Raw genomic sequence first — 15,188 nt, forward strand, 5'->3', positions numbered from 1 at the left:
GTTTTTCAGCCATATTGTCCAGCCCGTCTCCTTCTTGATGGCTAGATATTTTCATCCTGTCTGTGCAGATAAACACAGAACCTTCAGCCATCTTGAATAGGGCCCAAAGATGAACCAGACGCATAAATGTTTCTGAGATGTTGCCTGATTTCTTTTGGACTTCTCGTGATTTAACACAAAAAAGGGTTGTGTTGGGTGTGCTGTGGTGGCGCAGGAGTTAAGCACAACCCACATAAAGAGGCCTTAGTCTGCCGTCGCAGGTTCGAATCCCAGCCTGGTGACCTTTGGTGCATGTCTTTCCTCTCTAATTACCTTCTTAGCACTTTCTAATGAAGGCCACTTGAGTCGAAAAAACCTTTAAAAGGAAGTGCTGTGTTTGAGGTGTCGCGCTAAGACACATTCACAGTATGTAAACTTCTGAGTCTTTAAATTTAGCAAACGGGAATCATTTTGACAATCCTGACTGACATAAAACCGGAAACATTTAGTTTGATTTAATGTCAGGCAGTGAGGGGAAAAGGGTTACATGTCTTTTTATGAAGTTTTTGTAAATATCTGGTTTAAACTGCATATATATTTAGAATATCTAAAATATACACAGCTGCTTCCAACCACAGAATAACATAGTCGGATTCATGTTTCGTCATACTGAGATTTGTCTCTGGAGTTGATTTTTTCTGTCGTTTGGCTCTGAATAGAAACAACTCGACTGTTGCCTTCATGACATCCATTAGCGTTACGTTCACACACTGAGGACAGACGTGTTACAGAGAGTAGAGAGATAGCTGGGTGGTAGCGACTATCCCTCTGGAGGCTAATGGTGCTCTGACTGAGAGAGGTTAAAGGTCAAAAGCTGTTTGCCTTGAAATACACAGATGACAAGGCTTCGAGACATATCATGTCTGGATATGTATGTTTACACTTTGATGGAAAGATGCATTAATAACAGTCCTTGACATTTTACAAGCTTTTCTATTAAATAACAATTTCTGATATCGGGACCAAATTATACAAACAGGACAAACAGAAAAGCCTTGATGCTGGGGAACGTGGCATAAATCTATCCAAACATATCAGCTCTGAGAACAAACAGTACAACATGATTTAACCCCGAGGACCCAGACTGTGAAGAACGTGCGTGCCATGTGTGAAGGCCAACAGAGATGACATGCGTTCCGGCTTACTAGCAAATATTTATGGAGTTGGCGATCTGTACCGTGATAAAACAAAAAAACGCCCCGCACGTTAAAGCTCGGACACGATAACCGGGCTCGCCAGATCACAACTGGAGCTGGAACAGCTTCTCTTTTGTATTAAAACTTAATAAAACGGGACAGCAGAGCAAATATTTTCATAGCGGAAAATGAAGCCAGACGCACAGGTGCACTGCAGAGGCAGAGCGTGGAGGCAACGTGGGTTTGGCTCCAGAACAGGCATGAGCGAGCTGAGCCTTCACATGCAGCGGCTCTGTCTGTTGTCAAAAGCGCACAATGTTGGCAGCGCGTTCAGAACTTAATTATACATAACAGCTTTTCAATAAGTTGGCTAAATCGGAAACATTTGTCGAAATAATAACGATAAGGCAAGGGTTGACTAAACACTGGGACCAAAGAGAGGGAAAGATGAAGAGCCGGAGGAGGGGAGCAGGCAGTGCATAAACAGATGGTCACTTTGCTGGTGAACATTAGACATCAGAGATGCTATAGGCACATCTGGAGTGGCAGGAAGCACAGAGCTGGAGATCTGGCAGTTAATTAGACATGGTTCAGGACCTCACACTGCAAAAACACCCCATCTTACCACGCATTTCTGGTCAACTTTTAAGCACAGATATGAAATAAGACAAAACTAGCTAACAAGTAACTTTTCAGAAAGACATAAGAGCTTGCTTTAAGGCATTAATTCCTTTATATTGATGAAAACGTTCTAGTACTAGTGGAAATAATGTCCCAGTGGTACTAAAACTTTTTATTTCAAAATTAAGGAATTATTGACTAAAAATGAGTTCCTATAGCTTGCTGAAAAGTTACTTTTAAGACAGTTTTCTTATTTCCAGCATACTAACATTTTCACACCAAAAAAAGTGAAATAATCTGTCAGTACAGCAAGACATTTTAACTTAAAAACACTTTGGCTTCCCTATAATGATCAGGAGTGTGTCGATGGGGAGAGGGATGTCTGGGTTTCTGTTGTTGATTTGTTACTTTGGCAACCCAATTCTGATCAGTTAGTATTTAACTGATCAGGTTAGCACCAGCCAAGAAAACGTTTGAACCAACAAAAAACAGAGTTTGTTGCTATAACAAACATGGGCATGGTTTGCCCTAATGATAGTGAACACTTCAAGCAGGATATGGTCAAAAAGGTTTGACTTGTTTAAGGAACACTATGAGCTTGGAGAGTTTGGTTATGCTTTGTTTCCACTGAGCGGTACGGCATGCGCCGCTGCAGTGCAGCATGCTATTTTCTGCAGGTTTCATCAACTCAAATTTTAGACTTTTTAAGACATACTTAAGACCATTATGAAATAAACTTAAGACCGGTATATCAACAGAAATGTACAAAAGAAAATTGCATATTTTTACATTGTACACAATCAATGTTGCATTGCATGGGTTGGCAACAGAAGTGAACCAGTGGCAAAGATGAACGTCATCCTGCAAACTGCAAATTTGCACTTAGCCATGATAGATGCAAAAAGCTAGCTAGGTCACAGAAATCAACAAAAATGTCTATGTGACTTAAAAGTTTGAATGTCAGAAAAGTCCAAAGAAAAACAAGAAAATACTAAATTAGTTTAGCCACAACAAAATTGACGGCCTGTGATTAATATATTTAAGGTAATCTTTTAATTCTTCTAATGGATTTAAGACATTTTAAGGCCTTAATTTTAGATACATGAATTTACATGTTTTTAAGGATGTGCAGACACTCTGTATTTTATAGTCTTATTCAGGAGAGCATTTCCACCACCAGCTAGTTTAATCCAAGCGCTTAACGTCGTGTCATGCTAGTGCGACGACAAACAAGTAGCAACAATTTGTCTCCTGCTTATCAGTGACGAGCGATGACATTTTCTGTCCCCAATCAGGGAACTGTGCTGTGCAAAGCTAGTAGCTCCACCCTAACCGTACCGCACATCTGTCCCATGGACCTACAGTTGAGCTTAAATTTTGTCAGTTAACCTATCAGATGCTTACAAAGTGATGACATCATCATCTGGTCTTTCCCAACATGTTTGAAGGGACATCTCTTTACCTTTTAAATTTAAAGATAAACTCATATTATTCTGCCATTCGGGAAATAGAAAAAAATGTTAATTCTAAATGACACAAAACAGAAAAGGTTTAGTCTGATTTAATATCAAACATTGAGGAAAAATTATGTTTTTTCCATAGATGTTAATATCTGTGTATTATAGATCCAGAACTGGAACTACTGGTGACAATCCGTCATATATTATGGAGTTGAGGCAACAAAAAAAAAGAAAAGATTTTTAAAAGATTAGATAGAACTTTTAATGTCGAAAGAGGAAGTAGAATTGAGACATGAACCTATCCACCCTTTCTTGATGGAAGTGGGATGTGTAGGCAGGAGCTGGCGCTGGTGTCACTGCTCTGTGTTCTTTGTGGCTGTGGAGGAGGAGGAGGAGTTGGAGGGACGGGATTCAGAGTCCTGCGGTGGGAGGTTTAGTGCACCGAGTGGGCAGCAGCTCCAGCATCTGCTCCCTCTTAGCGGCAACCACACTGTGTGTTATTGTTCCCGACAGAGACCAAAAAAGTCACGGGGGGAGGCTGAGACGGGTGGAGGAGGAGAGAAAGAAGAACAGATAGCGGAGAATGACACATGAGCTACGAGAAGTTAAAAAATAAAGACGAAGAGAGCGATGTGTAAATCTGATCAAGTTGGGTTTTAAAAGCTGAAAACCGAGGCGGAGTGTGAAGGCATATGTCACGCCAATGGGAAGGAAGGGAGACCCGCTGAGGGGGGAAGCCTCATAAAAGCATCATTAGGGAGTAGGTTGTACCTCCAGGCATACTCGTCCAATGACTCACACCTTCGGGTTGTTAGGGAGGAAGAAGAGTTCAGGGCCACAAGATGGGTGTTTGGGATGAACACAAGGTGAGAAACTGATAAATAAAACAGTCCATCACCCTATTTTTTATCTTTCAGTAGGGGCGTAAAACTTTATCCACAAAGCAGCGACTTAATAAAGGCTCCAAAGTTTACAAAATAAACCACTGACTAAATCCAATGGTCAACTCATTCTGAGTAGACATTTTTCATATTTGACATTGAACACCCCTGGAGGTGAGAAAGTAAACCTCAGAAAGCTGCATCCCTGAATACAATAGAAATATAATTTATTCTCACTCTGTAGGGAAATTCAGCTGTACCATGAGCAGGTATATTCACGTAAATATAAAAGCAAAAAAGAGACTGTGAGGCTAAATTTACAACAGAAGAAGAAAATGCCATTGTTATTACAAATAATATGCTCAGATTCAAAGAAATGGGCAACAGAGTAGGATCAGTTAAAAAATGTGCAAACTGAATGCATATCTGCATAAAAATCAACATACTATTTACAAGAAATGGACAAACTGGAAAACAGCAGGGATGCAAACATATGAGTAACTGTTATAAAATGTTACTGCTGCTGTGAGGAAGGACCTGCGATAACGCTCCTTTGTGCAGCCAGGATGGAGCAATCTGCATGCATGGAATGATAACATTATCTAACATTTTATGAAGATGTTAGTATTTTTCTTTATGATTTTTGTTTCTTCAGACCATGATCCAGAATTCCCTTGAGGGACAAGATATCACAAATTTTTGTTTTAACATAAATGAAGCCAAAAACACCCAAGAACTTGTACGCAAAAGAAGACTGACATATTAATCCATTCGGTGAACTTGTCTCAACTCAGTGTTTTTGAAGAAAGGTCGACTAATGGAATGAAAAAAACATTTCCATCCTTGCAAACTTGGATGGGGAGTTGGTGTCCATCTCCACAGATAACAAAACAAAACAATCAACCCAAGCAAAGTAGGACTTTTTTTCACTTGCAGATCTTCTTTCATCTGAAATACTTTGTTTCTTTCATTAATGCATTCTGTTTAGTTGATCATTAAGCTGTTGAAAGTAATTGATGTTGCAATAAAATGAGTTCTGAGTGATTCGCTTTCAGCTGGAGGATTTTGGACCGGTTCGGTCTAGAAGCTGTTGCAAAATGACATCACCTCTGGCAGCTTTCAAACAAAATGACCTGAGAATCTGAAAGTGGCGATGAAATGAGAGAATAAATTGCTTTTTTTTATCAACAGTAAACAGAATCTTTCTGTTAATATTTACAGAACAGAAACTTTTCTGCAGCCAAAATACTGAACTTCTGACTTCTGATGCCCTCATACACAATGTGTTAGCAACTTGATCCACAACTGTATCCATTATAATACTGACTTTCACTATTTTATTTTGAATATATATGGATGTAATATTAAATATTTTTATCTGTAACTGTTCAAATGTGGACAAATGCTGAAATATCTAGTATCTACCAGTAGGTGGCAACACTGTTGGCATTTGAACGTTATATATGTGTAAGAAACCTTCGAAACGGCGGCACTGGTGGGATTTCTAGCACAGGAAGTGAAGTTGGGACGGCGTGACGGCTGCTGCAACATCACTGTTTCTGAGATCTGTTTATCAAGTCAGGATTCAGATCAATGCCGTTCATTTTACCCTTTCACCATGTTGTGTTTGCGCACTTTCAGTTATTTTGTTCTAAATTTTAAAAGGAACTATTAACCATACATCACAGGACAAACAACCATGGGTGCACACACTCCCACAGTCATTTTTTTGGACTGTGGGAGGAAGCTGGAGTACCCAGAGAGAAACCACGCATACAGAAAGACCCCAAGCTGGAATTTGAACCAGAACCTTCTTGTTGCAAGATATGAGGTCAGATAGAGCTGTTCTGGTTTGATCAAAAAGACATGAGCTGCATTGCTTTGTCTTAATTAATTTGGAAGTTGCTAAAAGCATCTGCTAGCTGCGTAAACATAAACATGATCTCAATAAGTGTCAACTGGCCTAAATGAGATCAGCACCAAACAATCTGAGAAGGGCTGCAGTTGTTGACAGTCGACGTGTTTCCATTACAAATGTGTGCAAAACTTTTTCAATATTTTGTTGATGTCCAAAAAACACAATTTTGCAATTTTGATGTTTTCATGAAATGAGAAATGCGACTAAAATCACACGAGAATAAGTTTGTTCTTGCGATAACTCAGTAAAAATTATAACGTTGATCATTGTCTTCTTCTTTGTGGTTTGCACCAGTGGCAACATCTGCTTGTTGATCATGTGACTTTTTTCAAAACTGGCATGCTTCCATTAAGGGAATTTCTCTAAACATTTCTCTAAAATGTTTAGCTGTGAGTGTGCACAGTAGTTTCTCAATTTTCAGTTTTTTCTGTTTAGTATTGAGCAAACAACTTGTGTGTAATTGAGTGTCGCAAGATACTTTTTGTAATGGAGCTTCTCTGAAGGTTAAATTCTAAATGTGCCTTCATTTGAACCATTTAGGCTGTTATCCCGTCTGTCAGTGGGGTTATACGGGTTGTCTGCCACTTGGCTGAACTCCTAACTAAATCATCTATTAACAGTCATTCCCACCTTTGGCCAGTTGTGTTTGTCCTTTTGGGATTTCTCTCACATATCTGACATGTTGGTAACATGTTACTGTGCACGAGTATGAGGAATGTGGGAATGGTTTTGGCTGCGGTGATTTGCTGACAGCCCTCTGTGTGCACAGGGCCGATGATAGAACGAGAATTATAAAGATATAAAAATGTCTGAGCGAGGGATACGGAGAGGATTTTAGCTTACACCTGTGAGTTCAGAAGTTCATCTGTGGATTGTGCTGAAACTGTGCAACTGGCTCTGGATGCCGTGCAACCCTGTGCTCAGAGTCTCACAGATATACAGATACAGAAGTGGAGTTAATTAGCAGCAGCTGATGGAGCCTCGTGCTGCTGAAACCTCATCCAGCGCTAGCTAACAAAAACAGCCTTCCAACTCAAACGGTTTTAGAAAGTATAGTTATCTTTTCTCACTGAAGAAGCAGAATAATAAAATGCTTTTGTAAAACGTCAGGTGCAGAAAATGTTTTTATATAAATCAACTGTCAAAAGAACAGGAAATACAATTCTGGAATGGATCTTTGACCCTTTTCCTGAACCTCAATGTATTCCACTGATAGATCAGCACAAGGTAGCAAATAATTATAAAGGCGAATCAAATTGTTGCAATAAAAAAATACATCCAAGTAAAAATCTGAATTGGCATGCATTTGTATTCAGCCCCTCTGATGCCCCTAAATAAAATCCAGACAGAAGAAAGAAGAAGGTGCTTTGATAAGAGACCAAAATTCAACTCTTTGGCAAAAAATATGTTCTGTAGAAAGTAACACACCATCCCCATGGTGGAACATGGTGTTAGCAGCATCATGCTGTGGGGATGCAACCTAAAAACTGCATAGCACTTGAGCGTGGAGCAGACGTTTCCCTTCCAGTAGGACAAGAAAATAAAAATAAAGTCAAACTACGCCAGCTACAATGGCAAGGTTTAAATCAAAGCATATTAAGTTAAAATGGCCTAGTCAAAGCCTAGATCTAAATTTATGTTGGTCTGTAGCATAAGATCAAAATAAAATGCCTTGGAATTTGTGGTTGTAACACGACAAAATGTGGAAAAGTGGTTAGGGTGAAAATAATGTTAAAAAATATCTGGATGTGATTAGAAAAATGTTTTATTTCTTCCCTTAATTAATTAACAATGTCTTCCATGGCGGCATGCACAGACACAGCGGATCGGAGCTCCTTTTACGGTTTTATTGTTTTTATTAGTATGTCGGAGATCACCTACATTTCTTTTATATTTTGTTACATTTCTGGCACAATGACAATAAAGGAATTCTGATTAGTAATTTTTTTTAATTACTTCTAAACAGGAAACGAAAAAAACCAAACTCCTGCTGTACATCCTGCGCACCCTGACCATACTCGACATCCGACCAAACTTAAAAAGGAGATATTACAATAAAATAAGACTTACCATAAATCTGAGGGTCCTGGCATGAGCCTTTTCTTTCCACAGAAATATGGTTCAAAATCTTGTGTCTTGAGCCTGTGGGCGTAGTCTATATATCCAGATACCTCCTGTCCAAGAGTATTATAATCCCTTATGAAAATGACCGACTGTAAAAGAGGAGAGAAAAAAGAAAGGAGAGCCTCTGTGTAAATCATCATGACCATTAAACTTTTTTTCTGGGGAAAGACCAGTAAGGACAAATGTCGAGTTTTTTGGACAGATGAAAGGCATCTGGCAGGAATAGACCAATCTTAAAATACAAAGGGTCTTGTTAAATTTTGACACATGTTGAGGATAAAAATGACTCAAACTGATGTCGTCCTGGAGAAGCTTTAGAGAGGTGGGCCGTCTGCAGAATATCCTGCTTAGATAAGAGCGTGGGATTCCTCGGGGCCCGAATCTTTTAACTTACAGTTACTGGAGTGTGATTTCCGTTCCAACACTCCCACAGTCGGAGCAGGAAAGTCTCTTTGAATGCCATGAAATGTGAAGTTTAGGTATAAAAGTTCTCGTGCAAACACCGGACATCAACAGACCTTTTTATTCATGGGCGTCTCAAGTTGTCTGGTTATTGCTTTTATTTGAATTACGTTGAAGATGGTACATTTTGTAGCTTATTATATTCAAATTTAGCCTGAACAAACTGGTTACCTAACAGGTTTCAACAACATTCATACACTGCAGGCCTCTTTAGGTAGATTTAGTTACCTGCATTTTAAGAGTATGCATTGTTTTTAGGTGGAAGGCAAATCGCTATTCTAATTTTGTGTGTGTGTGTTTTTTTTAAATAACAGCAAACAAAAAAGCTGCATTTTAATGAAAAATAACAGCAGATTTAAAAGAGATAATGACACTCCCATATTGTTCTCTGACAAACCTGCTGTAACGCACAGTTAAACTGAACAGATTTGAACTGAACTTAAAGGTGACTTATGCTTCCTTGAACAGGTTAGGATGTCTATGGGTTATACAAAATATGTTTATTACCCTTTCTGTACAAAATCATTATTGGATAATGAGATTTTGGTCTGGTTAGTTCTGCCTGACTTCAGATCTGTTCAAAATCCCAACTTGTCTTTTCCAGCAGCCATTGCACAGAGCATCCGGCGGTAAAACCAGCTGCCCAAGATTGCTTGAGCTCCACTTGGGTTGCTAGGTAACGGCACGGTGGCCTTTGATTGTGATTTAATAATCAGGAAGTTTTTGAAGCAGCTCATTTTCCAGACATCAAAAAATATTAACTTATTGCTATAACATGGGTTGGTGTTTAACTGAATTTGGAGAAATTCTAATTCTATAATTAATGTATTTGACCTGTTTATTATAAATATGACATTTGTTGTAATTTGAAAATGTATAAATAAAGTGAATTGAAATTAAACGAGCTTAGGGCTGAACACATTTTCTGTCTTTTCATGGTTTTGCAGTAGATCTTCAATGTTATGGAATATAAAAGATAAAGATGACCCAAGATTATGCTTGAGCTTTGCAGATAGTGCTGGTAACAGACCAAACACACAAATCAGATGTAGAGACAATGAGTGCAGAAGGGGAAACAGGTCTGGATTCTTCAATGTAAGCATATTCTCACTATAAAAACATTTTTTCCAGCTGCTTATCGGTGAGAGCCTCTTTAAAGTTGCGTTTAAACAACCAGTGGAAGAAAAGGATGAGAAATGACTTTATCACTGGAATCAGACAAAGAGATCTGGAGCCAAGTAGTTAAAAACCAACCTGGGTAAAAGCAGAACATGAATTGATCTTTTTATGTTGACTTGATAGTACAGATAACACCTGATGACAACAGACGGGAAGAACTCCCAACAAAAGATGGACTCAGGTGTGAAGAGGTTGTTTTGTCTGCCTGTTCCCACAAAGAAAAGATGTTTTTCTTTCTTTTCTGACTCCTTTTGTGTTTGACATGTCTTGTTTGCTCGGAGCATGAGTAAGTCAAACCTTTCGGCTTACAGTAACACCTCCTTGCAGGATACCTCAGCGTACGGTATCCCATTTGTGTGCCTGTCAGGATATGGGCCCTCGCTGCAGGGAAGGGGCTGCAGAGCTCACGGGAAAAAACACATCTTTCATGTTTCCATGAAGCAAATTTATTTTTGCAATTCCAATTTGCGTAGATATATAATCAATGGAAATAAATGCACCTATAGATAAACATATCAATAGCTTTTTTATCGGTCTACATGTAGAGCATTTCTTTCAGATATGGAGAGCTTAGAATAAACATATCACACTTCGATTTGCTGCTAAACAAGCACCATGAGTTTCCAGGCTCCTTGTTGAAGGAAGCCGGGGAACCTCCACTTTACGCCCTGGAAAACAAGCAGAGGCTTTACGTCACCTGTCAACAATTGTCAAGAACAGGTGCGGTGACCTCACAGGGCAGTGAGGGAGAGGCCCTGCTTTATGGCAAACATCAGTCTGGTTAATAGTCGAGACGCTGAGTGCTGCTCAGCCCCCAGGTAGAGATACTGGCTCATTGTTTCACTCTGTTTGCCCCTCTTTGAAATCCTCTTCATGTGTGTCCTTTAGAAACTTCACCGGTGACCTTAGGTAGAAGGTTACATAAACTAATAAGCAGACTGGGAGAATCCTTTAATCTACAATTCAGCACAACAAAAGCATTTCAACGCCCTGCGGCCACTGCTCTTTTATAAAGACTCAAAAAATAGCCGAACATGTTTGTGTTCAGAAACAAACTGTTAAACTGAACCCAGCTGACACTAACTGAGCTTCGATAAATAACCCTCTGCCTCTTTCTGCTCAGATGTGAATTACTCCACAGACCAATCTTTCAAAGCCTCCTGGCTGAAAGAGATGGATTTACAAATCTGATTCAAACAGAAGCTGACGGTGGGCTGACACGTACTGTGTCCCGTCTTTGTGCTTCTGACAATGTCCTACAGGTGGGAAGACAATGGCTGGACCACCTGACATCCTGTGGCATGTGTGTGTGACTGTACACACAAACAGAAACCTAAACAAAGCTAGCAAGCCACGGGACGGGACGGGGTAATGAACTCTGGCGCTTTTTGTTGCGCAGAAACACACAGAAACAGTCAGCTGTCGTAACGTCTGTGAATGTCTGTCGCCTTTGCTTTCTCAGAGAGTCTTGTTGACGTTTTTTCAGCCGATGTGCTCGTCCTTTCAACATGTTGAGTGCAGCCGATTCAACGTGTTGAAAGGACATTGGGGCTCTCAGTGAGCGAGATCATTCTGCAGCTAAACTGTTCTTAATGCACAAACCCAATAGAATCATGTGTCTTTTTTTTTTCATCAGATGAGCTTATTTGTTAACTTAGTTATTCATTTTTGTTGTGAACTGTAAAGTGCATTAATCTTATGCTATTCAATAATAAGGAATGCACTGATAAAGCCTAATTCTGGCATTAGGATCAATTCTCAGGATCAGAGCTAAATCTAAAATACTTCAAGGATGGCAGTTTCTAATCTGTATTAAGAATAGAAAAGATGTGCTTTATTGATCCCAGAATTGGGAAATTATCTCAGTTTGTGTTAGCCTGTGTTTGAAAGCAGTAATTACCTACAGTAAATTATAAAAGGCTTTGCTACTTGTCCTTGATTTCTCTCTCTGCTCTTCTTCCAGTCCATTGAATACAGGCCACTAGTGTCACAAATACCTTAAAAAATTCATCTTGATGCCACTTTTTTGGTTAAGCCCAACATTTGTGCAGCATTGGGTAACACCACTTTTGTTTAATGCAGACAGAGAATATGGCCTGCTTTTATTATTAGATCTGATTGATGACATTTCAAAAAGACTGGGAAAAAGCTAATACGTATGCTGCTGAATGGTTACATTTGTAATTTTTAAATTTTCTTTACAGTTGCAACACTGATTACTTTTTCTTTGTTCATTTGAGCTAGCTGATTAACTGGCACAGACATGATTTCCAGGATAGTTTATAATATTTCAATAGGCCATTTCAAGGTCCTAAAGTTTTCTTTCTCAACTCCTTTGAAAGGGTTTGATGTGTTTGATATCTCTGTCCTTTAGAAACAGACAGTTCTCTTCTGTTTTCTTTAAATTTTTCAATCTTCAACAAAACAATAATTACTTGACTCCAGATGTAGAAAGTGTTTTATTAATGGTATTGATATATCACACCACTGTTTGGTTGTCAGTTATCCTAATGAGTTGAATTTTGCTGAATTTGAAAAACATCATAATTAAAGAGTAAATTCCCTGAGGGACTCCATTGTTCAAAATGATTGTGGCTAATGTAATTATTTGTTTCATTTATGACAAGAAGTCTAAAAATGTTACATCCTGACTTTCTTTATTAGCTGCATTAACTTTCTTTAGTCAATGATGCAAAAATAATGTGACATGTTGATGAGTTTGATCTAACCTTTCAGCCAAAGGTTACATATAGAAACATGCAGCTTTCTACCATAACCCCCAAACTCCACAGGCTTAATTCACCAAATTACTTCACAACCGGCTTACTGTTGGCCCTTCTATTTTTACTTTCCATTCCGCTCTCTTGTTTACATTTAGGCACCAAAACAACTTGATTAGAGGCACAAAAGATTATTCAGCGAGCCGAAGAAATGTGTATTTTAATCACTGAATCCCAGCCAGAATCCCACACACTAAAGAAACATAAAATAAAAAAACGGCATGATTTTCTTCCAGTAAGTTGGGGAATGATCATGTACTGAAGTACTCAAAACTGGCGGCAAACAAATCAAGATGGTTTCAACACTGACCGTTTGTGCTTTACCCATCCCCCATGTCTGCGCTCTGACACGGACCTGTCTGCCAGCTCCTGTGGACTTGTTCCTCTTGTTCCTCATCCCACAGCCCACCTCTGCCCACACCAGCTCCCTCAGGCCCTGGGAACAATCCTGCAGTGTCAGGGAGCTGTGCAGGTGTCTTGCGGTGTCAGCTGCCACACTGTTTATTATTGGTGGTCTGAGCCTTAGGAGGAATCCCAGGCCATCACTAACAACTGTGTAAATTTGTTAGGGTAAGGAAAACATGGCCTGTACTACAGAAACGGTTTCAGTTGGGAACTCTTTTTCTGGGTAGCTTTCCCTTTTCTTGATATTTGCTGATGACTGAGTGCATGTGCTGTGGAGAGATTGGGGTGGGTTTTGGGAGTGGGAGGTGGGGGGGCTTTGCTTATTTGACTTGGAAGTGACTTCACACGGCCAGCTTGTGAAATAGATGCAATGGTGAAAACCATATGTGCTGAGGTGACTTGCATCAGTGGGGATTTACCCAAATTACACTTCCTGCAGGATACGCTATCCAGAGCCAGAGCTCGCTAATTCACAGGTTTGTTACCAGTGGAGCATTGCAGTCAGTAACACACATTAGCTGTTAGCCTGTCTTATATTTATTTAATCTTATATAAAGGCTTTAACACATATTAGAGTGGAAAATCTTTCTTAATTTTCTTTAGATCTAATTCTGTGACAATCTATGAAATGTACATAGCAACACGGTTTCCATCCATCCCAGTGAAGCATATTTATACAAAACTCTAATTTTGTCCCTTTCATAATAATCCACTTGATGTATTTTTTTTCCTGCCAAGTCTCCCTTACAGATTTCTTCCATTTTTGATTTTTTTGTCATCATCTTTCAGCTCATTTAAAAAATTTTATTATCACGTTAAGACAAACTACAAAAACCAGTTTTCATATCAAGATTTATATTTATTAAAGGAAAAAAAGCTGCCTATAGGAACTGGGCCCTGTAAAGGTAAATACCCCACCTTTAGCAGTAATGACCACCAGCAAGCATCTACAGTAACTGGGAAATAATCTGTGGATGAGTTGACTCACGCTTCTTTGCAGAATTGTTTTAATTCAGAAACATTTAATGGCTTAAAGCATGAAAATCCTGCATATTTATATTTATACACAATATCTATAATATCTCTTGCTATAACCCCTTATAGTCCATACATACATAGTCTTGTACATCTGTGAATAAATATTTATATCTCGTAGAGCACTTCTGGATAGATGCAAACTACATCTCGTTGCTTGTACTTGTGACCGTGCAATGACAATAAAGTTGAATTTTTTCTTTTTCTTTTCTTTTCTTATGGTCATACAAAAGCATCTCAATCAATTTTAAGTCTAAACTTTGACTTATACTCCCTGAAACCTTCATTTTTCAGTTCTATTGGATGCTAATTTTTCTGTCCCAACACTGTGGTTAATCATACCTACGTTAGGGTATTAGGGCCATTGCAGATACAAAAAGAGGCAAAAAACTCTGACATTTTTTGAAACCTTCTAGAAAAAAACCTTGGAAATTTCTGAGTTTCAAAAGTCACAACTTAGCTAGAAAAAAATGATTTTCTGGGGAAAAAAACTTGTAACTTTCAGAGTTAGGAAAAAAAATAATAAATTTGAGTTTTTTGGTGGAAATGTATGACTTTGTTTTCTATCAAAAATGGCTCTAATACTTAAAATATTTGTAAAGTGGGACAATATGTTTTCACATCACAGTTAATCTACACACATAAAAACAGCAGATCTTTAGAGCTCAATCATTTCACATGCATGAACATGCTTCTACCAATCAAAATAAGAAATGCTGCCATGTCTGCAGTTTTTTCAGTTCAACTGCACTGAGATCGTTTTCTGTCATCCAAATAACAACAAAATAAATGAATTAAACTTCACGTCTAGTAGTAATTGTCTGATCTAATTTAGAGTGCAAGCAACAGGGATGAAAATAATCAGAGGGCATTTAAATTTATTTTATTTTGCTCTTTTGTAATTATAGGGTGTGTCACTACACAGATGTTTTGCCAGCGAATAAAAAAATGCACAAGTGAAGTGTTCAAAAGGACTTGTTGCTCTGTGATGTGGTTGTATCTGTATTCCCTTAAGCCCAACACAAAGGTTGGCCAGGCCCACAAAATACTTGACTAAATAAATACACTGGCATGGTGGGTTTTCCCTTTTTAATTATCCGTTTAATACCGTCCTCTGGTTTCTACAAGTGTAGTTCTAGACAAAGTGA

At 38.7% G+C, this 15,188-nt stretch overlaps 1 protein-coding gene across 2 annotated transcripts in view; it reads right to left on the reverse strand.

Moving 5' to 3' along the window:
* Nucleotides 1-15,188, reverse strand: part of cfap299 (cilia and flagella associated protein 299) — a 75,593-nt gene that overhangs the window by 10,358 nt on the left and 50,047 nt on the right. For both annotated transcript variants that reach the window (XM_028032806.1, XM_028032805.1), the window contains exon 4: nt 8,126-8,268. In XM_028032806.1, the coding sequence (XP_027888607.1) occupies nt 8,126-8,268 (143 nt within the window). The remainder of the gene's footprint in view (nt 1-8,125; nt 8,269-15,188) is intronic.

The sequence above is a fragment of the Xiphophorus couchianus genome, chromosome 12 (assembly GCF_001444195.1).
Source record: "Xiphophorus couchianus chromosome 12, X_couchianus-1.0, whole genome shotgun sequence".
NCBI classification, from domain to species: domain Eukaryota; kingdom Metazoa; phylum Chordata; class Actinopteri; order Cyprinodontiformes; family Poeciliidae; genus Xiphophorus; species Xiphophorus couchianus.